The sequence below is a fragment of the Lathamus discolor genome, chromosome 5 (assembly GCF_037157495.1).
Source record: "Lathamus discolor isolate bLatDis1 chromosome 5, bLatDis1.hap1, whole genome shotgun sequence".
NCBI classification, from domain to species: domain Eukaryota; kingdom Metazoa; phylum Chordata; class Aves; order Psittaciformes; family Psittacidae; genus Lathamus; species Lathamus discolor.
Genome location: NC_088888.1, coordinates 123,472,920 through 123,499,960, shown reverse-complemented (window position 1 = coordinate 123,499,960; position 27,041 = coordinate 123,472,920). Strand labels below are relative to the sequence as shown.

Below are 27,041 nucleotides of genomic sequence, written 5' to 3'. Positions count from 1 at the left end.
AAGTCTCATCCTTCTTTTTTCCCCTTAGGTTGCATACCCTGCACCATAGATGACTTTGGCAGTAGGGACTTGATGCTAGTTCAGTCTTTCTTTGATGGAAGCAAGAATCAGAGTAGGGAATGGAGACATACTATCTTTAAATGAACACTAGTATAGGAAGGAAGGAGAAAAATAACTGTTACAGATGAGCCCAGGACACCGTGTATCTTTGTGAGCAAGGTCTATGTTAGTCAATGCTGAGTGTGTGTGTGTTAGTAAGGTGGGAGGGAATTGGTGCCAACTGTACAGTTGCTGCAGTGAGTTGGTTACTCATCCCTCAGCTCCTGTTGCGTATCATAGTTGCACCAAAGTGTTGATAGAGCCCATTCAGCAGCTCTCCCTTCAGACCTGTGAGAGGTGCCCTTATCTCCCAAGCATTTAACCAGCAGCTCTGCTGGCTGATTAATTTGAGGTGTGTGGCCATAGCTCTTGCTCTGGGTCTCTGCTGGAACTACACTAACGTTTGTCCACAGACCTCCAGAAGTGAAAGGCTGACAATAGATCACAGTGCTGTTATCACAGTGTCTTGACAAACACCCTGCAAGCCAGCCCTGTGGCTTCCCCTCACTTTGCTGAGATGGGGCTGACATACTCATACTACTTCTGCTTATTTCCTTGCCTGTTGTGAACAATAACGTGTTTTCTGAGCAGTGAGTGGCAGTTTGTTTCGATATGTAGAGGAGATCATTTATTTCTCATGATGATTGGGTCAAGATGCAAGATATTTGCTTTTACCTGTGAGGCCTCATCAGGAGCTCGCAGGGGTATGAGTGTTGGCTGCCTGAAATATGTGGGCACATTTTGATTCTATTTTATTTCATTAGTGCCAGAATAGAGAGTCCTCACATGAAAGCTGTGTCTGAGTCTGTGCTTGGAGAGAGCACCTTTAACCTGAGGCCAGGACCTCATTTAACACAGTCCTTTGCAGAGCTTTGAGTAAAAAGTGGTTTTATAATAGTAAAATATGGGTTTAGAAATAGTACAGTGATTAAATTGTCAAATTCTCTGAACTCTGTCAGTTATAATGCAGAGTTAGAACATCATAATAACTCTTGGTAAATGCTGCTTGTTTAAGGACTTCAACCTTGTAGGGTATATTATGTGTGTTAATCAAAGAGTGTCCTGTCTCTTCTCTTCTAGCTAGCAATGGGATCTTTAATATATTATCTTACTAGGGAGTTACCAGTGGGGAGTAGCTGCAGGTTATGCAAGGATTGGAGCTGAACTGGTTAACAAATAGGAAAGAGGGTAGCGGTTATATAGTGTGGGCTTAAAACTTTGTGCCATTCACCCACCCAGAGTGCACAGACGCCGACAGGAGTGAAGGACAGTGAAGCATTCCACATTATAGGGGCTTTAATGAGGTAAATAAAGCTTCGTGTGCATATAAAAATGACTCTAGCAATGAAAATTCATTGCCTTCTGAGCTAGTAAGTCATGTTTTAATTAGTAAACTGAAGCACAGCTTAGGTCTTATTATTATATACACAGATATATATATATATAGCTTCTGAGAGAGCACTGAGAATCATCTTCAAGTCATGATCTTGATATAAAACTTGTCTGTGTGTGCTGCTTGAATAGTTAAAGGGTGCCTCAGTTAAGAGAGTCTATTAGGACTGGTATACTGAGCTTTGAATTTGGCTTAGTGCAGAAAGAAGTTCATCTTAATACACCACCTCCATGCTTCTGAAAAGATTAAAACCAAGTTATACGGTGCTTGTGCTATGATTGGTTTTGCCACAACCTTATACTTGAGTCTGTAGAATAATCCATTGTGGAACCAACAGTGTTCTTCTCTGTCCAGAGATAACTGTGGCGTTAAGCCTTAGTAAAGACAAGGATAGAGCATTGTACCATGCAGTTTGGAGAAGTATTGTAACAGGATGCTCAGTTGTAACTGAACTCTTCAGCCACACCAGCAGATTTAGCCAGACTGTCATTGCTGTGCAATGACACAGAGCCCAACAACAGTTAAAGTCCTGAGAAGTGTCAAGTGGCCCTTTGGATAATACAAAATGCAAGGTAAAATGGGAATCCTTCGTGTTTGGGAGATCTGATTCATTTGCTCTAAGGTGAACATCAGCTCCTAAGTAGTAGAAACTGAGGGTGAATTTCACTCCAGTGTGTCATTCCATTGCTGTTAATGGCAAAAGTTTTTGTGTGCCTCTGTCTAAAAGAGCTGGTCCTGGTCCTTGTTGGGTGTGTGTGTAAAATATATGTGTGTGTGTGCCTATATATATATATATATATATATATATATATATATACTAAAATACTAAATATGTTATAAAATACTAATTGCACTGGTCTGATCCAGTGTGGTAATTTCTAATTACTGTAAGATGGTTCTTTTGGTCCTTATTCATTGGTATGTGGAGGCAGTTTTTCCACACACTCATTCTCCAGCTGTGGCCTATAATATTCCTTGAGGACTTAATAATACAGTCTTCAGTCTTAGTGCAAACTTAAAGTACTGTGAAGGGTCTTCGTTATGTTCTCTGTTTCCTTCATAAGCATGAATTAAGAATCTTCTGTAGTCTTTGGGGTATTCACAGTAAAGAAATCTGAAAGCATCTTTACGTAAATGAGGAGAAAAAAATTCCACCCTTCTTTCCCCTCTCTGTGCTATTCCCAGTTCTTCTTTTGAAATCTGATCACTTATGATGGGATTTTCAGACAGTGTCATAATAGAAAGATACCAAATGAAATGAGCAAAGGAAAGGATTAGCCTGGAAGAAGCCTTGGACAGTGGGACTAAAAGCCAGCAGGATACACTAGTAACAACCGTAATCCATTTCAGAGGAGATTAGTTCTACAAGTGTAATGTGGGGAGAAGGATCTATACTGAATTGTCTTTAAAATATACACTAATGACACTAGTGCACATTTAGTGTGTAAGTCTTTTTAAAGTGCTTTTAATTCTGTAAGACACACAGAAGGGAGTCAGATCATGATTTGGGATGTGTCTGTGAGCATTTGGTGCGCAGCAGGAAAATGTTTTCAGATGGATTGATTGTGAATGGAAAGCTGCTATCTTGAGCTCGGCTGTCTTCAAAGATGAACTCTCATGTGAACACTGTGAATAACAAACAGTCTTAATTCAACTTGTCAGTTCTACTAGAAAACTTTGGGCATATTTGCATGGTTTCTCTATATCCTTAGGGAGAGGAAGGAACCAGCAGCTTTGTACCTCTACATGTCAGCAAGTACAGGTTTCTTCAAGCCTTCAGTTTTCATTTGCATGATTTCTGTGAACTTTGCACCAAATTATTGTAAATATTATGTCAAGTTAGAGTGGGTAAAATGGTGACAAGGTTTGTAATACTGACTAGTAGAAGTCTGTATAATAATGTAAGTGGTTATTTAGACTAGTCAAACTCGGTAGTGTCATGAGAAAATACACATTGTAGCTCAAAAAGCATCCTGAGCCCTGTGGTATGCAGCAGTACTGAATATAGATGCATAGAATGGTTTGGGTTGGAAAGGACCTTAAGATCATCCAGTTCCAACCCCCTTGCCATGGGCAGAGACACCTCACACTAAACCATCTCACTCAAGGCTTCATCCAGCCTAGCCTTGAACACTGCCAGGGATGGAGCTTTCACAACCTCCCTGGGCAACCCATTCCAGTGCCTCACCGCCCTTACAGTAAAGAACTTCCTCCTTATATCCAATCTAAACTTCCCCTGTTTCAGTTTTAACCCGTTACCCCTTGTCCTATCACTACAGTCCCTAATGAAGAGTCCCTCCCCAGCATCCTTGTAGCCCCCTTCAGATATTTTCTAAAGACAGGACAGGTGCTTTCTCAAGGTTATCTAAAATTATTCCTGAGCTTTTATGCCTGTAATACCACACTTCTGATTTGATCAGTAGAGAGACACCTCCTTCAGATGTTTGACCTCAAAACTCATTAGATTTCTTCCACTGCATCTCTTTAAGTTCCTATGGATTGTGAACATTTGCCTTACTCAGCCCTTGCTGTAGGCTCCTAGAGCATGTACTTGAAACTTGGATTCAAACAAAATATATATATCTGCTTTTTACAGAGGCTTCAGGGCTGATTCATCACTATGTAGCTCACATTCATGTGAAGTTCAAAGAAGCCTGGAGAAAAGCACTGGGAGGTGACCCACATCCCCTCTTGGTTTCTGAGTCTATTTTTGTTTTACAGTGAATGAATCTTAATGATGTTCAAAATCCATCTTAGGGGTTTTGTGGTCTGCTAACATTACCAGTGACATTAGGATGGGTCTCTAAAAATACTGGTTGCTTATGAGAGAGAAAGGAAGGTTTCACTGAAGGCAGCTGCGTACATCAAGCACAGTGTATGAATGCTGTGAGCTAGAACCTGAAAGCTGGCTTAGGTCCATGGAAGTATTTGAGCACTTCACTCCTTGTTGGCACTTGACTTCTACTGGGATTGGATGCCCAGACAGAAGCAAGGAGCTTGAATATCCGTGCACTTGTAGTGCTCTGCAGTCACTTGTCTGTTGTTGTCATTCATCTTTTTTGCCTGTTCCATTTCAGATTTTTTTGTAACCTGAAGTTGAATTTTGAATTTTAGGTTTTTGCAATATCATGAAGTTCATAAAGAAACCATGAAAGCAACAATATGTTTTTTCCTAACCAGCTTTCCAACCACCAAGACTAAAGGCTCTGCAGTCTTGACTAAACAGCAGAAGATACCAGAATCTGTCTCCTCCAGGTAGAGGTGTGAGAACTTCTTGATTTGCTCCTTGTTATTGGAACTTGCCACCTGGTCTACTACAATGCAGTCAGTGATGCTGAATGCTACATTTTGATCACTTGCAACCATAGCATGTGCTGCAAATATTTTGGAGAACTAAAGCATCCTGAGCATATCAAAATAAATCCTAATTTCAGTATTAAGGCCCTGGTATTTGTGTATTTTACCTTCTCTATGATGAATGTAAGGAAACAGAAAGATCTCGTAACCACTCTAAAAAGAGTGTATTGAAAATTTGTATCCAGATTGATAAAAAGGAGTTGCTGGATTGCGTGACAGCATGGAAGTGACTGATCAGACTCTCTTGGAAGCTTGGATCTCTGAGTTTTATCCTCTTAAGTCACTCCATCATCCTTTTTTTTTTGTCAAGAATGAGTTGGATAGGTGGTAACTCCTTGTATTGATCACTACTGCAAGTACATCCAGTTGTTGACCAGTGGAATACTGAAAAGGGGAAGCTCAAAAAGAGGCATACCACAAAAGGACTTGCTTGAGCCTCTTTTGTGATAACTCTGCAACAATCCAGATTAAGCCAAGTGGTTTGTATTTTAAAGACAAGTCCACGCTTTATCAACCCATACCTGGAAATGTGTACTTTGGGAGTCAGATTTCTGGGCAACATTTTCAACTCCATCTCTGTTGCTTGATGGTGTTTTATTTCCTTAACAAAGCCAACAGTGTTGGTCCTGATATCAGTTTGGAAAATGGGTATTTGAAGGATTAGTGAAAACTGAATGAGAAGCCATTTCTGTTGCTTTGAGATCGAAATACCTGTTGACTTTATCAACATGGAAAGATCTATACCTTAAACGTAACAAACCTTGGCTCTGCTTTGTGTTTGGTAGAGGTGCACTTGACAGCTGTATTTCTCAATAAATTGATGTTGGGTATTAACCCCACATGTCACTTAAACCTCATGTGAGATGTTTTGATGCCCACTGTTCTTGTGACAGGAGAGACAGTGTTGACCGTGAAGATGCATTTAACATTTTTAATGAAGTGCTTGGAATACCCCCCAAATTTTGTTATTTTTGATTTATTTGTTCTTGCAGTGCTGCTCAGCAATGCATTTTCATGCATGGGCTCTTGAAACCCATGGGGAAGGGTCTGTAATGGAAGACGAAAGTGATCAGTAGATTTTCACTGCCTGGAGTGAGAAAACCAAGGTTTATATTGTGTACAGAAGGAAATGCTGTTTCTCAGGGAACCAGCAGCATCTTAATTCCAAACCCTGAGCCTCACTGGTCTATCATCAGTGTGATATTCAGGTGCCTCAGGAGTGTGAATAGTCAGACTAGTGAGATGGTGAATAAACCAGCTGGTTGATTTGCTCCTTAGCTGCTGTGACTGTCAATGCAGTGCTTACTAGGTACTGAGCCTGTGTCTCATCATATCTGGGGAAACACAGTGGGAAAGGGGTAGTAAGAGACAGTTTCTTCACTGTTCCAGAAGTCCAGTCAGGAATCTGGACAGGATAAAGCTGAGAATACCCTGGTTTAGCCACATCCAGAGACATTTGTTGCGCACATTTTCACAAACATAGATTTCTCCATTTTAGTAGTGTAAATTAGAAGTAGCTCTTTGACCTGCAGGTTGCAGGCCAGTTCTCTTCTGCATGTCAACACTGTCCCGTTAGCAATCCAAATGCATATCTAATTCAGGTCTTAAGCCAGCTGCAAATCTGTGATGGCCCAGGGGTCGATGAGATTGTAGATCTTGGCTTGGTCTGATGCTGACTAAGGTGGGGTGCCTGCCTGCTTTCACTTCCAGTGCTGTTTATCCTCCAGACCATGCATGATGTGGCCTGGTAGCTGCAAACCAGTAAGCTGGGCTAGAGGTTGACTGTGGAGGTGTGAGGGTTTAGTGACAGCCTGTGAGATAGGGCTTGGTATCCACTTCATTGTGTGGTTTGCCAATACCTGTTCCCATAGGGTGGGGAGCATTCTCAGAGATCTGGGCATCCACTAAGGTGTGCTCCTCACTGCTGAGTTGGTTCTCTTTTCCTTCTGTATGGCATCATCAGATCTTGTATAATGTCACGTTGCTCTGGTTTCGTGAGCACATGTTTTTAATGGGGTATTGTGCAGAAAACTTAACCCTCAAAACCACAAACTGAAAAAAACAACCCCAAATATATATATCAGATCTGAAAGCCACCAAAGTAAATGTTTAATGATATCTATTTTAGAGAGGGACGCTTCATCAGGGATTGTAGCAGTAGGACAAGGAGTGATGGGTTCAAACTAAAACAGGGGAAGTTCTCTACTGGGAGGGTGGTGAGACACTGTAACAGGTTGCCAGACCTGGCAGCGTTCTAGGCCAGGCTGGACAGAGCCTTGGGTGACTTGGTTTAGTGTGAGGCATCCCTGCCCATGGCAGGGGGCTGGAACTGGATGATGTTAAGGTCCTTTCCAATGCATACCACCCTGCGATTCTATGATTTCTGTGTGTCTGTGGTGTGCTTCAATTTTGCTGAATTAGTGAACATCTGGCATAGGGAAAGACTCCAAATCTGTGCCATGTTGGCCATCAGATTAATGACATTTTTGCATCTGCTGGAAGCTGCCATTGCAATAGTTCTGTTCTGTTCAGGCCAATCTTTTGAGCCAACCCCTTTTGCTCTGCTTTGTGCTGTATAAGCCTGCTTCTGTGTTTCTGTCAGCCCTGTGAGCTTCTGAAAGGTCTAGAGCAAGTGTGTGATCTCAGAGGTGGGGACTGTGGTACCAGCGAGGGAGCAGGAGGGTAGGAGAACACTGCTGTTTCGTTTTGTTCACTTGCTGTGGAAAGCCAGGAGAAACTCCTTTTCTTTCTCCAGATTCTAACTGTGGAGTTTGAGCCTGAAGGCAATTGTGAACCACTTTTGGGTGACTGTTAGGAGATATAGCAGCTCTTTACTAAAGAGCTTTGGCTTTTTAGCTGGAGATGAATTAACTAGTGGTAGTACTAGTCCTGGAGATCACTGGTGTGTTGACTAGGATAGCATCAGGGTGTGGAACTAGCATCAGTTTACATGCATGAATGATTGTAGCCTAGATAATGGTTGTACAAAGTCACTGAAAATGGCTTTGTGAAGTTGATGCGTATAAAGAGCTAAAGGATGTGCTGTTAACCCGAGTAAACACACCTTTTAGTAGTTCTTGTTTATTACTTGCAGCTTTTTATCTGTAGTTCTCAAAACAAGTTACCAATGAAACAAACACTGATCGTCATCTGGTGTATGAAGAACCATGAGCTAAACAAATGAAGAGACAGGATGACTCAGCCACCAACTACACCTTAAATCTAGGTTTCCTGAGTTTTAGCTACAGATTATTCCGTTGCATCATCCCACTTTTCCAGCAGGTTTTTTTCATGTGAGTCTGGTTCTGAGTGTGGTGTAAAAACTGGGGCTGAGGTTGCTTGCGCGCCTAGAAAACACCTTTATGAACTCTTAGCTTGATACAAACATTTTCAATGTGTTTCCTTTCAAAAGCAACTTTTAAGGCTCTGCTTCCTTCCTTCCTGAGCTTCCTGAAGTAGGCTAACCAGGCCAGTGGGGAACAAAGCTATTTTGTGTGTGTAATGCAGCAGGCATATTAGAGGATGTTAATGTACCTTTTGGATTTACAGGGTGCTTAAAAGCATCCCTGCCCATAAAGTGATTTACAGTGTATCCATACGTGAAGTGCTGTGGTAGTCTTACTAGAGGAAGTTATATTTGTCTGTCTTGTTTCTTGTGGCCTGTTTTTACTGTTGCAGAGTAGTTGTGTAGCTGTAGTTGCCTTCATTTGGGAGACGAAGATGCTGGTATGAATCAGAGCCAAGGACAGCTATCAGCTGAGGATTTCGAGTTGCTGACTGGCAGTCAGAAGGAGAATTCATCTTTTATCAGGATGAACTTTGCAAATGGAAGGTGTTATGTGTTGAAAAGGAGGAGAACACAGTATTTTGGCAAGATGGTGATTTGGTCCTCAGTATCAATCGTGTGTTATCTTGTGAATATGCCAGTGGTGCTTAGCAGATATAAATCTCTATGACAAGCCCCAGTCTGCACATCTGTGTGACTTGGCAGATGTGGATAGGAACCAGAGAGCTGGTGTAATTTGAGATGTTTTGGCTGAAAGCCTGTACGCTCATTTCTAGCAGGTAGGTGGCTGCTGCTGCTATCTATCAAACACTGCACTCTGAAGTGTTTACTTCAAGTCTGTGAAGCAGTGGCTGTGTTTGAGGGGAAGACTGGGGAAAGGCTCTCCCTGTCTGCCAAAAAGATGGAGGTTTCCTGCACAAAGTAACTGTAGCAGAGTCATTGCTAAAAATGTTTATGAATGGCACCCATCAGAATTCAGGCCAGGATTTTCAGGCTCCATAGTAATGTGCACTCAGTGGGGAATCGGGCTTTAACGTTCAGAAATGACAGCCTAAACATTTCCAGCCCATGAAATGTGATGACAGGACTATAGTAACAATTCTTGTTATGAGTAGAAAGTTACTGCAATCACAGCAGCTTCCTGCCATGCGAAGAAGTGAGTTTTTAATGGCACTTCTTACCATGAGATATGGTCTGAGTGCAATTTAGTGTTTCAAACCTGGGCGGAGATTAAAGAGACGTTGGCTCTGTTACTATTTTAATCTTACAAACTGGAGCAAACACCAGGTTGTGTGTCCTGAGCATGATTTAGCAATCTGTTAGGCTTTTAATTATCCCCTTCCTAATTAGATTGCTCTGATTATTTGGTGCTTGAAGTAATGGTGTATTTTTAAGTTCTCAGGGCAGTAGCTTTTCATTCTACAGGCATTTTGTCTTTCATGCTGAAGTATGGAAACATATGGTGCTACTTCTGATATAGCACTTGTATAAATATCTTTGCTCGTAAGATTTTCTGCAGAGCCATATAATTTTCTCCTGTAAAAACATTCCTAATGTATTTAAGCAGTTTTATAACTCCAGCATGGGATTATCGCGTTCTGGTCATTGTAAACATTTACTGGATGTAGGTCAAGATACTGAACTGTGAAGCCTGAAGAAGAAAAATGGCCAGGAAGCAGTTAGAAATGCAGAGGGGCCAATAGGAAATGGAATAGTGATAATTCATAGAAACAAAATAGTTTATGAGAACACTTCCAGATATTTTGAAAGGGTCAAAATAGTACATTTCTTTTTAAGCTGAACTCATGGGATATCACTGTCAGTAGACATGGAATCCCGTAACACAGTGTCCAGACTCCTCACATGGTAACTGGTTACATCTCATGCTTTGTGTTCACTTTCTAAGTGATAGTGTTTCTTCTGTCTGAGCCATGTGAAGTCAGGCATGCATTAAAAAATGTGCAATAGCAACTCATTATACAATTAAGGGGAACTGGAAATGTTTGAAGAGTTTGGTATAGCTGGAAAGGTTAGTAGAATAACAAGAATACTTTTGTATCCTTTTGTCTACATCGCTAGACTCATGTCCATCATGAGAGGTGATGAGCAGGAGGCTAACTGGCCTGTTAATGAACTTTAGAAATGAGCAAGAACAGTTCTCTCAAGGAATGATGCAGATCTAAAACTCCTCTTCTTACATAGCAGTGAGAAAGCAAGGGTTCTGATTAACGTGGTCCTCCTGAAGCAAAGTGCATTGCCAAGATGTGGGTAGGTGATGAGCATCACCCGGCTCACCTGCCACAGAGGGAAGAGCTCGAAGGCATAGGAGTGGTGCCAGCCTGATGACAGGTCTTGTGCTGCCCTGTTGCTTCCCAGCAGCAGTTATCCAGGAGCATGAGGGTGGGATTGGGCAGACTTTGAAAGACAAGCTGCCAGAAAACATTCATGTGTCCCATCTGGGAATATTGGCAGGTTGGGTTAAACCAACACCTGAAGCACTTCTTGCTACTTGGAATAAATGACTGCTTGCCTGTTGCAGACTCCTGGGTACTGTGCTGTAGGAATGCACGTGTGTGAGGATGTGTGTCCTGGAACCTTGCTGCTTCAGCAAACAGAATGGCCCACCATGTTGTCATGTTGGAGATCATGGTGGAAATCATTTAGGGTTTGATACTGCTTTTATTTATGCAGGTGGCTGACTTCATACACTTGCATGTCCCCACCGAGTTCACAGGCTTCTAGAAGCACTCGCTTGTGTTTTTTTTAAGTGGTATCATGAAAATCGGAACTGAGACTTAGAAATGTACTCCAGAGGAAGCAGGCAGCAATCTTTTCTTGGCCACAATGTTCTCATTTGAAGGAAATCTTGCAACTTTTCTTTCCTGCTTTCAAGAGACTGATATTTGGCATCAGGACTTTCAATCCAGGTTTGAAGACAGTCAAAAAATGACAATGGCCCTTCTGTCCCTGGGGTGCTGCCTTCATGGATCACTCATCTCAGGGCTGACCCTCCCTGAAGGTAGAATATGAGTATAGCTTTTAGTAGCAGGGAAACATTTTAGACTCTCTCTGTGCTGCCTTGTAAACCTCTTGACCATCCATATACCTTGTAAAACACTACAAGGGATGAAGCATCCTCAGTATCCAGGAAAGGAGAGTGAGCAGCTCTCCCTGTCATGCTTGGGGGGCTGGAGCATGGAGGCAGAGCACGCTTTTCCCCAGAGGGGTTACAGGGGGAGCAGGCAAGTGCACAATACCTGGAAGTGGAAAGGAAAGAGAAGGATGCACCGGACAGGATCTCTTTTCTCCTCATTCCTGAAACTGGGTCCAGAAGTCGACTGCCATTTCTAGGACAGATCACCCAGGAGGTAGTTTTGTAGCTGTAATGGGAGCAGGCTGTGTTCGATGTGGAAGGTTTGAGTTGCACCCTTGTGAGCACAGACAATAAAGCTGCTTATAAAAGAATTTGTAGATTCTGAGGGGTTTTCCTTGAGAAAAAGAAACTGGATGATGTTGGACAGATTCAGAGTTATAGTAAGGAGCGTGTATGTTGTAAAGTGAAGGACTCTGAAGAAGAGGAAATGTCATCATCCAGTTATCCAAAGTTGGATTAGGTGAACTTGCAGTGTTTTTAACAGTATTCCTGCTTCTAGAAAATGGAGGTGTGGGACAGCAGAATTAGATTATAGAGAAAAGCAGAGCTCTAGCATTTCTGAACTTGAAATTGTTGGGAATGATGCAGGTAACAACCATTTACATCACTTCTTTGTGCGTGATAAATACAGTAGTTGGAGGGGTTTGTTAATGACTGTGCAGGTTTTAGTCAATCACAGATATCAGTTGATATCCTGCCCCCTTGTTCTGTCAGATGAAAAATAGGGCAGCTATTACTGTATCTGCCAGCTGTGGTGCAGCTGCTGATGTGGTAGTGCTGATCCTGACTGACTCTTGGTGGGTACTCTGGAATTTTACTTCCGTAGCATCTCTGAGCTCCCCGGAGCTTTTGGTGTCTTGAGCACCTCGAAGTGCCTACTGCAATCTTCCCTTGTGGTTGAGAATGGAGAAGAACTGCAGCTACTTTGGCAATCCGAGCGTAGTGTAGAAATGTGAATTTCTTCTTAGACACACTTTGCTCTTCTACCAGAGTTTTCTGTAAAGCACAGTTCTCCTCCTGTACACTGGAAGGCAGAGATCTCTCATTAGGAGACACTGGATTTTTCAAAGAGGGAAAAATCTGGTCAGTGTTGAACTCTGCTACTAAATCTGAGCTTTCCTGTTTAAAAAGGAGAAAGCAAAACATGTTGTCTGTCTACTTTTTTACTCAAGTAATCTTAATTTGTGAAAGTCATTACTATGGGTCCTTTCATTATTGCCGCTGTTGAAAAATCAGTTACACTGGAAGACCAACTAGAAGTTCAATATGAGATGAAGAACTACAGTGGTAGTTTCTCTATCTGTTCTATGGAGCAGAGGTGGTTTCTTGCTGCCTTTTATAAACCATTTAGACTGCCAGCAGGCAAGAACAGATGTAATCCAGTTATTTGGGTTCTCAGTTTTGCTATTAACTAAGTTCTTTTTATAAGTTCTCTCCACAGGAATATGTGTTCTTAAGTATTAGTCAGCCATTGCTCTTCAGAGTGCAAAATCCATTGCACCTTTTCAGTCTGATGGGATTTGAGGTGAAATTGGACAGATTCAACAACATGGCAAAAAAGTCCAGCAGTGCAGAAGGATCCCAAAGACTATCCATGGAAGATCCAGATGGTTTGCAGTACATTGTGGCGTTATAGAGCTGCTAAAAGCATAGTGATGTGCAAGCATAATCAGAATGATCCATCAGGCCAGGGACATTGCATGTTACTCTGAACTAAAAAAGCTAAATAGCTTAGTAGGTAGGTTTGGTTGTAGTCTTAATGCATCGATATTTCAGTTTCATTGTGAACATCCTTGTATCTTTGGCCCTGAATTGTGGCCATTTACAATCAGCTCTAAGGTAATGTGCTGAAGTGATATTGTCTTCTATAAGCTTCTCTGTGTTCCTCATTGTAAGTGTAAAAGCAGCATTTGCTGATATGAGGACATGGTTTTTAAAGGGCAAAATCTTCTTCATTAAAGTTGGCAGTATGAGAAATCACGTGGCTCACGGAGCCTGATGCACGCTTAAAGTTCAGACCATGTTGGTAAGCAAACTTCAATTAAATGTGGGGTTGGAAACTATGCTTTGGGCATTGCAAAAGAAGTTTTATGTAGATCAAAGTCATAGATGTTATTGGCCAGAATCCTCAAAATGAAGAATGGTTTGTCCCTGTTTCTCACACAACACAAGCCCAGCTGAGAGTCGGTTGTGAGAGGGTTGTCTGTCCTGAGTGCTGCAAATACACAGTGTCATCCTCTGAGGGCTGCTTTAATGCAGCACTTGATTGCTGTTGTCTATTTAGGTTATATTTTGTTCATATTGGGTGCAGTGTAGTGAGAAATAAGTTTAATTTCTTCTGCATATTGGTAAAAAAATCGTGCATGTGTCTTCTACCTCTGTATGATAACAGCCTGTCAGTTAAACGTGGGATCATATCCAGACCTGACGCAGTTGTGATTTAACAGCCATGAAGGCTGATTTTTACCTGTACCAACACCGAGATGTATCACTGCAAATCTCCCAGGGACTGAGACCAGACTCTTCTCAAATGTTTGGTTTTCCTTGATTTATTTTTGATGGTGGGTGATGGATTATTCACAGGGAGACAGGGATGCAGGAATTCCTCCTTGTTCCTCTTGTTAGTTCTTGTCAATCAGTGGTTTAAGTGGCAGAACACTGTCTGATTAATATGGCAGCATGAAGTTCCTATAGGTGCCTGGGCTTCAGGATGTAGAGAAAAATCCCAGATTAACCGAGCGGTGAAAGAATCTGATAGCTTATTTTATGTGTGTCTGTACATAGTAGCATTTATTAATTTAGGGGGATGCTTGTCTTGTTTTAAATCAAATAAAAAATGCTCACTCAAGTGCACAACTAGGACTATAGCTATTATCCGATTGATTAAAGTAAAAGCAATGAATTAACTTCATCGAATCATAGAATTCCAGACTTGTTTGGGTTGGAAAGGACCTTAAGATTATCCAGTTCCAACCCCCTGCCAGGGGCAGGGATACCTCACACTAAACCATGTTGCCCAAGACTCTGTCCAACCTGGCCTTGAACACTGCCAGGGATGCAGCATTCACCACTTTTCTGAGCAGCCTGTTCCACTTCAGTTACAAAGGCTGCCATGCATGGCTTGATACTCATTTAAGTGTATGCTACATAGATAGAAGGCACCACACAACTAACATGTTAAACTACAAACTTTTAGTCAGTCATTATCAGGGTTTTCTTGCGTTTTGTTTCCAAGATTATCAAGAAACTCAGCTAAATGCTCTTACAGAAGCAGTAGGTTTGAAAACTTTCTTGAATAATTTGTAATGTTTAATTTTACCCTTATAACTATTTCAAACGATAGCCTTAAGCATCTTTAATCTGTCAGTTTGAGTGGTAATTCTGATGCACTTCACATGATCCAAAGGTACCTCGGGATGAAAACTTCCCTGGAAGGTCACTGAGGAGAGAAATAGATACTTCTTTGAATTGCACAGGGCTAACATGAAATTGCCTTTCTATTTCAGACAAGCATAGCCTCCACTGTATATGCTATATATACGCTTTAGTACTACACTCCAGGCAGGACCTGAACCTATTTGTGGGAAATTCTAGATCTGTTTCAAAAGGAGAGGGAAAGCACAGGAAGGTGCACAGTGTGGTAACCTATAGGTTGTATTGTAGCTATACAAATGCTCTTAATAGTCAAATCTGCAGGCAGTCTGAGATTCAGCAATATGAGAGAAGGCAGAATTAATACCAGTGTTGCCAATCTATTCCTTTGCTGAGGGCAGGAAATGAGACCTGTTTCTGCAATAACTTAGTATTATGAAAGTCTGTGAGGCATCCTTGCTGTGTGCAGGCTGTAGCTGATGCTTCAAAGGCACAACTACAAGTGAATAGCACTGGAGCTGTTATGTCTTGAACTGTGGTGTCATTTCTGGAGGTTGGAATAATCTGCCTCTTTCCTATTGACATTGCTTTGGTGTCAGCTAATGGCCAGAAGTGTTTGCTTGCTGGATGGATGATGTTGGGCTGTAAGCTGTTCTCCTGGAAGAAAGGAAGATTTTGGTCACTGATATCTTAAAAGCCACAATTAGTGTGAATATGATTTTGGCTGGGGTTTGGAGCTCTTTAAGGAATTGCATGAAGTATTTAACTGCTTTTTAGGAAAGTAGAGCTAGATGGGGAAATGCGATTGTGATGGTTGTTGAGTTGTGGGGGGAGAGAAGCACAGGATTGTGCTACCTTGGATGGGGTTCTGGTGTCCTGCCATTACTCTGTCATCACTTTAGGTGAGGTCAAAGTCTGTGGAAAGACTCCTATTGACTCCTGTCTCTGACAGCTGGCCTGTGAACAGGCACATGAAGCAAACCCTACGAGCTGGACTTACCTCGCAGTGCAGAGGTAGTGCACAGGCAAACAGAAATCTGTGGTGGGTGCACAGCTTTACAGCTCCACATGGAGGAAAAAGCTCTCTCTAAATTTATCAGAGACTTTTCTTTTGAAAACCTTGGTTTTCCTCATCTCTCAGATCATAAAAAGCCGAGAGAGTTGCCTTGAGGCTGCTTTGGAAGCCTCTGGCTGTCAGCGTGATGAGCATTTCAGATCCCAGTGCTGTGACCCTGTGTTCATCACAGGAACAGACGTGTTGAAACGATAAGCCCCGAATCTTGAGGGTGAATTGGCAGCACTCTGTGAGTTTGTTGCATGTATCTTACCTAAGGACCAGAATATCCAGTGTTATCTTGACTGAAAACAGCAGAACATGCTTTTCAGTCATCCCCTTTGCTAAAGCTGTAAAAAAAAAAAAAGAGGAATCCATACATGAGTATATCCTATGTTATTTCATACACACACAGGAGAGAGATTTAGAGTGGAATCAAGGAAATAGTGACCTGGGATTGCTGGGCTTGTTCTCTTGCTGAACAGAGAGTCCTTGAAGCAGGAATAAGAACTAAGATAGCCAGGAGCAGCAATTGACTTGGCCACACTTGGGGTGTTGTGGGTTAGCAGGTGACATGGGGAGGTCAAAGTTCCATTTCCAGCCTGTTCAACCCCAGTTTGATTTTTTAGGGAAAATGGAATGTCAGAATGTTTAAAGGTTGGACTTGATCTTAAAGGTCTCCTAAGGTTGATTCTAAGGAAGGAAGAAGTTCATATTGCTGCAAAGAACTGGTCACACAAGAATTCTTCTTCTATTTTATATATAAACATATGTTTCATACTTCAGTCAACTCTTCCCCTAAATCATTGCTTCCTATAGTGAATAAAGTATGAAAAATCAGTGTGTATGTAGTGAAGGAAATAAGTGGGGTTGGAATAAAACCTTGTACAATTGGACACACATAGAATCTTAGAATAGTTAGGGTTGGAAAGGGCCTTAAGATCATCCAATTCCAACCCCCTGCCATGGGCAGGGACACCTCACACTGAAGCATGTCACCCAAGGCTCTGTCCAACCTGACACGTAATACATCCTTTAGGACAGAGAGGAGAAAATTTCTTCTTCTCAAAAACTGAATGCCAATAAACCATGGGGAGAAGGGGCAGAGGGATTTGGAGAATGCTTAAATTGCTTTAATTTCATTTTTGGTGGAAAGAATAAGGAAAGAATAAATGAATTCGAATGAGAAATTGATCAAACATGGTTTGAATCCTCTTGGAGAAATATTGCCATTGATTTCTAGAAGAACAAGATGCAGCCACATGGTTTGCCTGTGCTTCTGCTACCCTGTTGGCGTAGACTAAATCACTGACACTCACAATAAACCCCAACACAACCCAAAACCAACTCTCTACAAGTGAACAAACAAAATCCACTTGACCGCGTGGCACTAAATTAACTCCTTAATCTGTACCATGATTGTTGTGCCAGAGCCACGAGGGTGAGGAGAGATTTTCCTCTCTTAGTCCTGAGTCCAACCCCACACTTGGTGAGTGGCTCAGGACCTGAAGTGGTTAAGTCATTTTCTAAGCATCACGCAGGTACATGAAGCTGAGATTTTGATTTATTTTGAGCTCTGAGGAATATAATGTGCAAACCTATTGAGGTTCTACTTGCTGGCCAGAGACTGCTCTCAGTTTAATAAGACACAGCTAAATTTACCATGATGAAGTGCTGCTTCATGCATGAAATAGATGCTGTGGTCCTGTGCTGGTGATTGATGATTTATTACCTTTTAAACTGTAGAACCTACATGCAGAATTAATTTTCAGTGGATTCTTTACGTTATCACTTGTTTGTACCCCCCTGGAATCTTATATGATTAAACATAACTTTTAAAGAACAAACTCAGAAATAAAATCTAAGAGATATTTAAATCGTGCTTTTCACAATTTTCCCCCTTTTCCCCATGAGATGTTTTACAAACCTAATCTAGCAGCAGCTTATGCTGCAGAAGATGTTTATAGCTCACACTATTCTTGTTCCTTATCAAATCACTGCTCTTATTCTTTAAAGCTCTCAGGGGACTGATTTAAATTTAGGCTTAAGTGTATAGATCACCCCTCACTGCATAGTCCTTTGTTGCCCACAGCAGTTTCTGGCTGCTCTCAGATGACAGACCTCAGGCTGAAACCCCAGGCAGTCCATGTGAAATGCCCACATGGGCCTTGCTCTACTGGGGCAATTTTCAGCTCCAAGTTATGTTCCTGGTTTTACCCTTTAAGTGCTGGGGAGAATAACCTGGTTAGAGAAAGAGTGGAAAACTGAGAGGAGAATTCATCCAGCAGAAGATGGAGAGGGAAGGGGTGTGGTAGAGGCATCCTGTCTTACAGAGAGTGATCAGATGTGGTGTGGTGTTAACTCTCTGAAGGGCAGGCACCCAGTGCCATAGAGCCTTGGGGTTTCTTCTGGTGTAAACAAGACTTGGGGTTGACTCTTGTACTGTGGGGATTTGAAAACACTGATGCTGCTTCCTTAGACTCAGAGCTCCATAAATGTACACAGCTAACCTGTACTGGAAGTCTCATTTTGGTGGTCCTGAATACATAAAAGGAGATGGTGATGTGCATTGGATCCTGTGGGTGAGCAGCACATGAAAGAGTCTTCTGGAGGAGTAAATTGCAGCTCAGCTGCTGGACAGCTCAGCAGCATCAGGCCTTAAGGCCGAACATGTTGGAGTGGGGTGAAATTCTTCAGGTGCTTCATGGCTTTGGTCCTTGCCCTACAGAGATCAGGTGAGCCCATGACTCTGCTGTGTTCAGAGGCTGGTTCATAATCCTTTATACATAGTCTCCTGTGTAATTCCAGAGTGACAGAAGGGCTCAGCAGTGTCTGAGCTAACAAATAAATTCTTTATTTAAAAGAAAATAAGCTATACTTTTGCAAACAAGGCTCTTCTCAGCCTTTGTAATCTGAGCAGGGTCAGCCTGGGTCCTTACCTAGCTTTTTAAGCTCTGGAAAGAACACAAGGGTGTTAGTGATGGAAAAAACATTATCTTTTGAGTCAGTCATAAATACTGTGAAGGCAAAGGTTGAAATATTCGACTAAGATCCTTTCTGCTTGTTATTTGAAGTCCCAAAGACCAAGAGCTTTAAAGTTCTTCCAAGGCTCTCTGCAAACATTGGTGGTGTTTGCAGAAAGCATTGTGTGCAGTGTTGCCATTCACTTCTTGTCAGAAACCTCTTTACAATGCTGCAATGTGCTTCTTACCAGACACAGCGCTGTCTGCTTTCAGTGCAGAAGCAGATTCACTATCTCTTCTCTCATCACAGCACCTATTGATTCCCTTTATCAGAGCTGTCATAGAATCCCAGACTGCTTTGTGTTGGAAGGAACCTTAAAGCTCCTCCACCTCCAACCCCTGCCACGGGCAGGGACCCCTTCCACTGGAGCAGCTTGCTCCAAGCCCCTGTGTCCAACCTGGCTTTGAGCACTGCCAGGGATGGGGCAGCCACAGCTTCTCTGGGCACCCTGTGCCAGCGCCTCAGCACCCTCACAGGGAAGAGCTTCTGCCTAAGAGCTCAGCTCAGTCTCCCCTCGGGCAGGTTCAAGCCATTCCCCTTGGCCTGGCCCTACAGGCCCTTGTCCAAAACCCCTCTCCAGGCTTCTTGTGGCCCCTTTAGGTATTTCAAAGCTGTTATCCTGAAGCCTTCTCTTGTCTTATCTCTTTGTCCCTTGTCCCTGCCACTCTTCAGTGTTATATTTTTGGAAGATAAATTTAATTATAAGCAAAAATGCCTACTGAGGATGGACATGGTCCAGTACTATGTCAAGAAGAGATCATTCCCGTTCTGGTGTAAAACCTGCCTTCTCTGACCTGTTTTCTCTCTTGGAAATGCTGTTTCCCTTATGTTTCCTTCCACATCTTCAGAAAATTAAGTGCTGAAGTCTTTTAAAATCTATAAGCCAGATTCCTGCCTTTCGTGGCTGGGGAAGTGAGTAACTGTCAGGTGACTGCAATGGCCCATACTCAGATTACATGGGAACAACTGTGGTGCCCTCTGACTGTGAGCTCCTGGTGGCTGTGCATGACACATACCTGCAGTGCAACAAGCCAGCGAATACTCTGGTAAAAATCAGTCCTGGTTATTCTCTCTACATCTCCATGTTTTGGTGTCTGTCAGCTTGGATTTATCACACTGATCAGTGGTTGGACTTGCACATTGGGCTTGACTGATGAACAATTCTAGACAGGAAAGGGTTTCCTTAAAGGGCACTTGGCATCTCAGTCTTCCCCCATGGAAAACTTGTAAAAGGTGAATGAATGTTGGTGCTGCAATAGGTATGGGCTTGTTTCCAAGGACTAAGCTTTTTGCTCAGTGTAGCCATAAAGCAATGATTTCAAATTATTGACTTCTGGAATGTGAAGCCATCAAACTTCTGCAATGGAAAAATCTTTTTCTATTAGAGAAATTTATCTCAGGTTGAAAATAGTTTTATTTGTCTTCCTCAGCAGCCAAACCTCTGTGGGCTCTTCACTAGCTCTCAGAAATGATCCTAACTTGTTTGTACTGTATGGTACTGTCTGGACACAGCAGAACAGACCTGACTAGGTTGGACGGGACTTGGAGCAAGCTGCTCTAGTGGAAGGTGTCCCTGCCCATGGCAGGGGTTGAAACTGGATAAGCTTTAAGGTCCTTTCCCATACAAACCAGTCTGAGATTCTATGAAATCTTAGATCTGTTTGCTCTCCCCCTGGTATGGGCTTCCCACGTGTCAAGTAGGACATGTCTTGTTGTTCAGTATACTTAAGGCATGAGCTCCTTTCAGAACCACTTTCAATGGCAGAGTATGTTTTACTCTTTCCTTTTGCAAACATTGCTTCAGTTTCTCCTCTAGCTCCATGGTGTAGTCATAACTTTCTTTACAACTTAATAATAATAATAATAATACAATGTTTTTATTTATTATTTTTATGAATAATAGGGGAAAATTTGCATGTCTCTCAATAAGGTTAAAAATACCTTATGGTTGCAAACAGAACACTACAATTTGTTACTATCCTTTAGGCAGGATCCTATGATCACGCTATCAAAGTCTAGATGGGTGATGATCAAACGAGCTTGCTCTTGCAGCAAGTGTTGGATGTGACAGATGGAACAGATGGCAGCTTGGGCTTAATTTTGCTATAAGACAAGGAAGATGCTGTGTATTTCAGTGCTGGTGAAAGTGTCCCTTCTTTGGGCATTTTAGCAAAATAAAAGTGGTTCCGTGGGCCACATGGGGAGAAAACGGGGTAAAAGAAGCCTTTGGCTGAGAGCAGCACATGCATTGACAATATTCCTTTGGTAATATAAATAATTATTAGAAGTAAAACTTCTCAAAAGCTGGAAGTATTGTCAGACAGCAAGGAGTGAGAGATGATCTAGAAACAGGATAAAACTTCAGGAGAGAAAACAATGAAAGCCCAATAGTCTGGTCTTGAGATGCCTGTGGAAGCAGGGGAAGGAGGTTGGCTGGAGCCATGCACTGGACCATATAAGCTGCTGTATTTCCAGAAGACGCAGGTATCATTCCAGCTCCTGGTAATTCAGTCTACTTGAGCATTACATTTCTACTTTGTGTTCTTGATTAAACCTTGACAAAGCTCTCCCTCTCTTAGATACCTGCAGAAGCTTTATGCTTGCCTCCCAAGGCAGAATTTGGATCTGATGCCTACCTGAGGATATACTTCATTTTGTATCATATGGCCACTTTACACTGAATGCCTCTGTTTAGCTTTTCCCAGATGGATAACAAAGGAATGACAAAAATGTAGCAAAGAAGGACTAAATGTCTGTCTTGTGTTGGAAATCCAAACCAAATTTGGAACAACTCCATCCATCCATGTGTTCTAGTCAGACTGCCTCTGCACACACTGAGACTCGCACATGCTGCAGTGGAAGTTTTGGCTCTTCGTCTGGAGGGCACAGAAATAGAGCACTTGCAAAAGCCCCCAGGGCCCCCAAAACCATTTGCCTGACTAATGAGCAAGGCAAGCGATTGGATGGAGTTGTTGGGGTTTTCTTCTTTCACATTCTTTTCCTTAGAGAAACCAAACCAAAAGCCTTTGCCAGAGCTGAGGTTTCCCAGGTAGGCAGCGTCAGCAGGAAGCAGAGAAGCCTCTGAAGGGCAGAAGAAGAGTAAGGAAGTACAAGGTACAGTTTCTAGGCAGTATTCCTTACACATAGTGTAATGGGTGGTTAAAACAATAAGCAGATTTGGTGTCATGTTTTGAAGATGTACCAGAGCCAAGACAAGGGGAGAAAGCCAGGAAGCACAGGGGTGTGCCAAGGGCGATTTTTGTTGAGCTGGAAGACATAAATAGTAGCTGTTTCAAAGGTTGCAGGACACCAGAACTTTAACCTACTGTTTGCAATTCCTGTCAGGGCTGCTTTGAGTTATGCTGAATGTGCAGGACCTGGAAAGACATCCTTTGTTAGAGTGGAGATCATCAGTGTTCTCTCCAGAAGTCAAATTCTCATGTGGAGCGCTGGTCTGCAGGGATTATTCAGGGAGAGACTTTCAGTCACAGGAGCTTGGTAATTGCTGCACCATCAGATGCTGGATGCCACAGTGTGATACTAAGCTTTAGTGATGTTCTGGATGTCATGTAGAAGGGATAGATCAGAAGGGAAGTGTCCAGGAATAGTTGCAGTGCAAGTAGTCTTGGTGCTGACACTATTTTTGGAATCCTTTCCCTTGTCTAGGCAGTATCTTGATGAAATCAAGTAAGACTGAATATGTCTGAGGTTTTGGAGTGGAAAGAGAATAATGATGATGCTTTTCTTGAGGCCAGTTCTTATCTCACAGCCATTTCTTCACTTCTTTCTCCAATAAGAGGTCAGTCTGATTATGGGAGTTATTTTAATCTTATTTAGCAATAGTTGGAAAACAGAGATTTCTTATTTACTTATTTATATATCTTAGTATATCTTCCTGATCTCTCTCTCTTCTTCTCAAAAGAGTTATAACACATGCAAAGACACTGTAATGAGGAGGGAAGAAAATGATTGCTGGCTGAAGAGCTGTGAAAACTAAACCTCTCATTTCCCTTACTAGTAGGAAAAGGACCTTGTGAACGTGACCCCAGCCAGCGAGCCCCCTGCAGGGGGGGAACGTGCACCAGTTTGTGTTGGTGAGCCAAGTCACCAAAGTTTAACATTTTAAGGAATGAGATGCTCATCCTTCATGTATCCTTAGCTAATGTGAAGTGGCATAGAAGTGCAACTGTCTTCTGTCTGACTGGGAGTTTGGCTTAGATTTTCAGATCTTCAAACCATTTCATACATTACATCAAATGATGACAGCTCCTGTGAAAGCTGCAATGATTTGGATAGTGGCCATCTCAGTGATGCATAAGCTTTTCTTTCACATCCTCCTTCCATAACCTGACTTTCCTGCTTAATGAAATAAAAGTCAGTTTTTACTGGTAAGCTCAGCCAGTATTTTGTGTAATTCAGGATGCAGACTTTCACTAAAGCTGTGTTCTACACAGTAGATCTGGTTGCAAGGGGAGGCATTATGGATCCATAACTCTTCTGTCACTGTAGTCAGAAGCATCAATGCCTTGACCTCCATCTGAAAGCAGAGCAGTGCTGATGCTTGTTAAGGAAGCCCAGGTACATGGATCTTGTTAAATTCCTAATGCGTTTTGGGTTTATTAACTGCTTCATTGTATTACCTTGGCACCTGGTGTGCATTGCTGGCCCCAAACTCCTGCTTTTCTGCCTTCTCTGTAGAAACCTATACAAAAAGTGTGGTTTTGTGTGTGTCTCAGTGGTGCTGGAGCTATGAATGCACTCTCTTTAGTGAGCTGACAGCTTAAGCAGGGCCAAGTGTGTAGTTTATAGCCTGATGCACAGGGAAGGCCTGATAACAAACCCAGAGGTGATTGATGCTGCAGCAGAACTTTAAAACTAAGATGAATTAAACTGTGGCGAGGGTTTTCTGGGTTTGGCCATTCAGCTTTGAGGTTCAGAGCTGAGGAAATCAAGCTCCATACTGTATTCACAGGTTCTTTTACTTATACATAAGCAGCTCACTTGGGATCTTTTTAGCCTGACTTGAAATTCCAGCTTGATGGGTTTCTGATAAATAGGCTGCCTCCTGTCCTTTCTGAAGCCTTAGGAAGAAATGCAAGCTGAATGTAAAGCTGCAAGAAGAATAAGCTGTATTTCATTTTTACAGGGATTTTTATCAGCTGCTGGGTTTATTGTGCTTCTACATTAACACCATTAATTTTCAGGTTTGTTCCTTAAAGGTTTAGAACTAAAGCTTATTAAAAGATGACAGATTTTTTAATATTTCCTGGGAATGATAAAGGGAAATTTCCATCAAAGAGGCATCAGTACTGGGTTAAAATAGAATATCCAGCATTTTACAGCTGGTGGGCTTCGTGTGTTGCTTCTATTTGAGCCTTTCTGTCAGCAGCAGCTTGGACTTCATAGGAGTCTGGATGGGAAGAGCAGTTATCCCTTAACTTCCAACCAGGTGAGGGCATGATGCAGATGCCATAGTGGGGTTAAACGGTAGGATCCATGTCTTAAAACATTACTCTGCATTTGATTTGCACCTGAAAGTATGTCTAAGCTATGAGCACACAAACTTGTCTATACCCTTGTTGGCAGGATGGTCTTTGCTCTCAGTTTGGAACATGTTACATTAAAGAAATGGAGGCACACAGAAATTCTTTTTGCTATCAGCAAAGTATTGACCATGCAAGTGAATGGGAGCTGCTTGATTCCTTGCTGGTGTGTGCTCCTAGGGATCAGTTGCCTCTTGTGAACTTCACTTTGAAGCCACAGAAATCACTGGCATTGCAGCTGAGGAGGAATACTACTCCTCACCTGGAGTCAACCATAGTCTGTCAGCTGAAGAGCAGGAATCTGTAGTGTATGCACCCATGCAGAAAGTGCTGCTGTTGTATTTGGGACACTGTACTATGATATGTAACATTTACCTCTAGTGAAAAACCTTTCCTTTTGCTTGTTAATCTTTCTTAGCTTGCTTTAAGCTCATGCCACATCACTTCTTTCTGCCTCTAGATGACTGCTACCATATGTCTGTAGGTTCCTAAACAAGAAGAATAAAAGGACTTTCAGGCAAGTGATGAGATAAAAATTGACACAGAACATGGCTGGAAATGGAAATGTTGCAATACTGCTATGCCTGCAAGTGCCCTTTTAGCAACTAAGAAAAACTGCCTTTAAATACATGGCTGGGACATGAAAAGAGTGACATTTAAAAGAGAACAAAGGGAGCATCTGCAGAATTCACAACCAGGGTGTGAGCAGGTACAGGAGGAAAATCCCAGTTAAGGTAGCAATTGAACAGAGCTTTTCTCCAGAGTAGGTCTCAAATATTTGCCCTTCCATCTTTTAGAGGAAGATTCAATGTGTTTGGGAGTAAAACCACACTGTGGATAGTGTTTGCTTAACATTTGAGTCATGCCTAGGAGAACTTAGGCAAGATGTGGTCCATAGCAAACCAAATTGATTTAAGATCAACTTGATCTTGAAGTCATCACTTAACGTCACTGTTAGTGGTCTAAATATGACCACTGTAGTGTCCAGCTAGGATAAGGATAACTTTAATAGGGTTGTAAAATAACTAAGTCACTTTTCCTAGTGCTAAACTGATGGCATTATCAGTACAGGTGTTGAATCCAGGTGTACAGTGGGAAGGAAGCCCTGTGCGTGTGCAGTGGTGGTTAGAAGAAGCAAAGATGGTGGTAGGTTACATGGGGTTGTGAATGCTACAGGGAACATGATATTGTGTGCTTATTTTGTGTAAGCTTTATTGTGACTAATAAGTGAAGTTCTGGTCATCTCTATCTTGGGGACAAAAGAGAATTAATTGGTGAAGGACAACTGGAAAAGACTCTAATGTCCGAGGAGAAGAGGAGGAGAAAAATAACTGAAAATAGATAAAAAGATAGATAAATAGATAAAAAGTCGCTGCAGAAGGCAGATTGAAGCTTTATGTTGCTTCTAGCTAGTCTGTGATATACTTCATAGATACTCTATGAAATATAATAGCAGGGAATTCAAAACCAGTGAGAGAAACAAACATGTTATTTGAATATATAAAAAAAAATTAGAACCAAAAGAGATGATACTTGAAGGGTATTTATAATTGGAAAAAAGACTGAAATACGGACATTGGGAATGTTCAGGGTTATCATAACTGCTTGGAACAAGCTGTGTCCCACAATAATTACATTTCAAGACTGTTTACTCCTGGCTCCTAAAGAACAGGATGTGTTCCCTGCTGAGAGGGACAAAGTAACCTGCGTCAGCCTGTGCTGGGGTGTTTGCTTGCTGTTCTGTAGCATCTTGAACTAATCCCTGACAGAGCAGTCTGATCTCAGAGCAGTGCTGCTGGAACTGCAAGCTGACTTGTCCACTAAAAGGCTGTATTTACCCTTCTGTGGTTAAATACCCATAAATACCCTTCTCACCACATTGGAGTCCTATCCCATCAATCACTTATTATTGTAATAGATCACTTCAGTGCACAGAGACATGCTTGGTTGTCGGGGATCCTTCTGTGAAGAGTGCCTGTTATATGCAGACACAGACATTGTGCAGCCTTTGGCTTACTTGAAGTGAGCTCATCCTGAGGGTGCTCTGATTTTGAAGTCTGTGTGCATTAAACACTTTAGCTTATTTTAGTGCAAGTGGATGGTTATAATTAAGAGAATTTGCAAGTAGAAACTTTGTTTAGGCTATACGTGCAGAAGTAATGCCATATGGATTGAATTCTAAAGATACATGCAAACTTCTATATGAAACTATGTATATCTATATGTAGTGATAAGGCAAGGGGGAATGGCTTTAACTTTTCAGAGGGGAGATTGAGATGAGCTCTTAGGCAGTTCTTCCCTGTGGGGGTGCTGAGGCGCTGGCACAGGGTGCCCAGAGAAGCTGTGGCTGCCCCATCCCTGGCAGTGCTCAAGGCCAGGTTGGACACAGGGGCTTGGAGCAAGCTGCTCCAGTGGAAGGGGTCCCTGCCCGTGGCAGGGGTTGGGGCTGGAGGAGGTTTAAGGTCCCTTCCAACACAAACCAGGCTGGGATTCCATGCATCTGTTCCATACAATTTGAACAAAAGCACGTGCTGATGTCATGACTTGTCTAACATCAGGGGGCCGTTATGGTTGTATGTTAAGTACATATTTTTACAGATTCCTTATGAAAGACCAGCTGAAAATGGTTGTTTCTGAAGCAACTTGGTCCATTGGAAGGTGTCCCTGCCCGTGGCAGGGGTTGGAGCTGGATGAGCTTTAAGGTCCCTTCAACCCAACACAAACCATTCTATGGCTCTATAAAAATATGGCTGAACAGT

At 42.2% G+C, this 27,041-nt stretch overlaps 1 protein-coding gene across 13 annotated transcripts in view; it reads left to right on the top strand.

Moving 5' to 3' along the window:
• Positions 1 to 27,041, top strand: part of CCDC85A (coiled-coil domain containing 85A) — a 271,108-nt gene that overhangs the window by 191,697 nt on the left and 52,370 nt on the right. Inside the window, exon 3 of one of the 13 annotated variants that reach the window (XM_065682475.1) lies at positions 4,673 to 4,964. The exons of the other annotated variants lie outside the window; for them this stretch is intronic. Within the exon in view, the coding sequence (XP_065538547.1) occupies positions 4,673 to 4,710 (38 nt within the window). The 3' untranslated portion in view covers positions 4,711 to 4,964. Of the gene's footprint in view, positions 1 to 4,672; positions 4,965 to 27,041 lie in introns of those variants that run through there. 13 annotated transcript variants of the gene reach the window in all.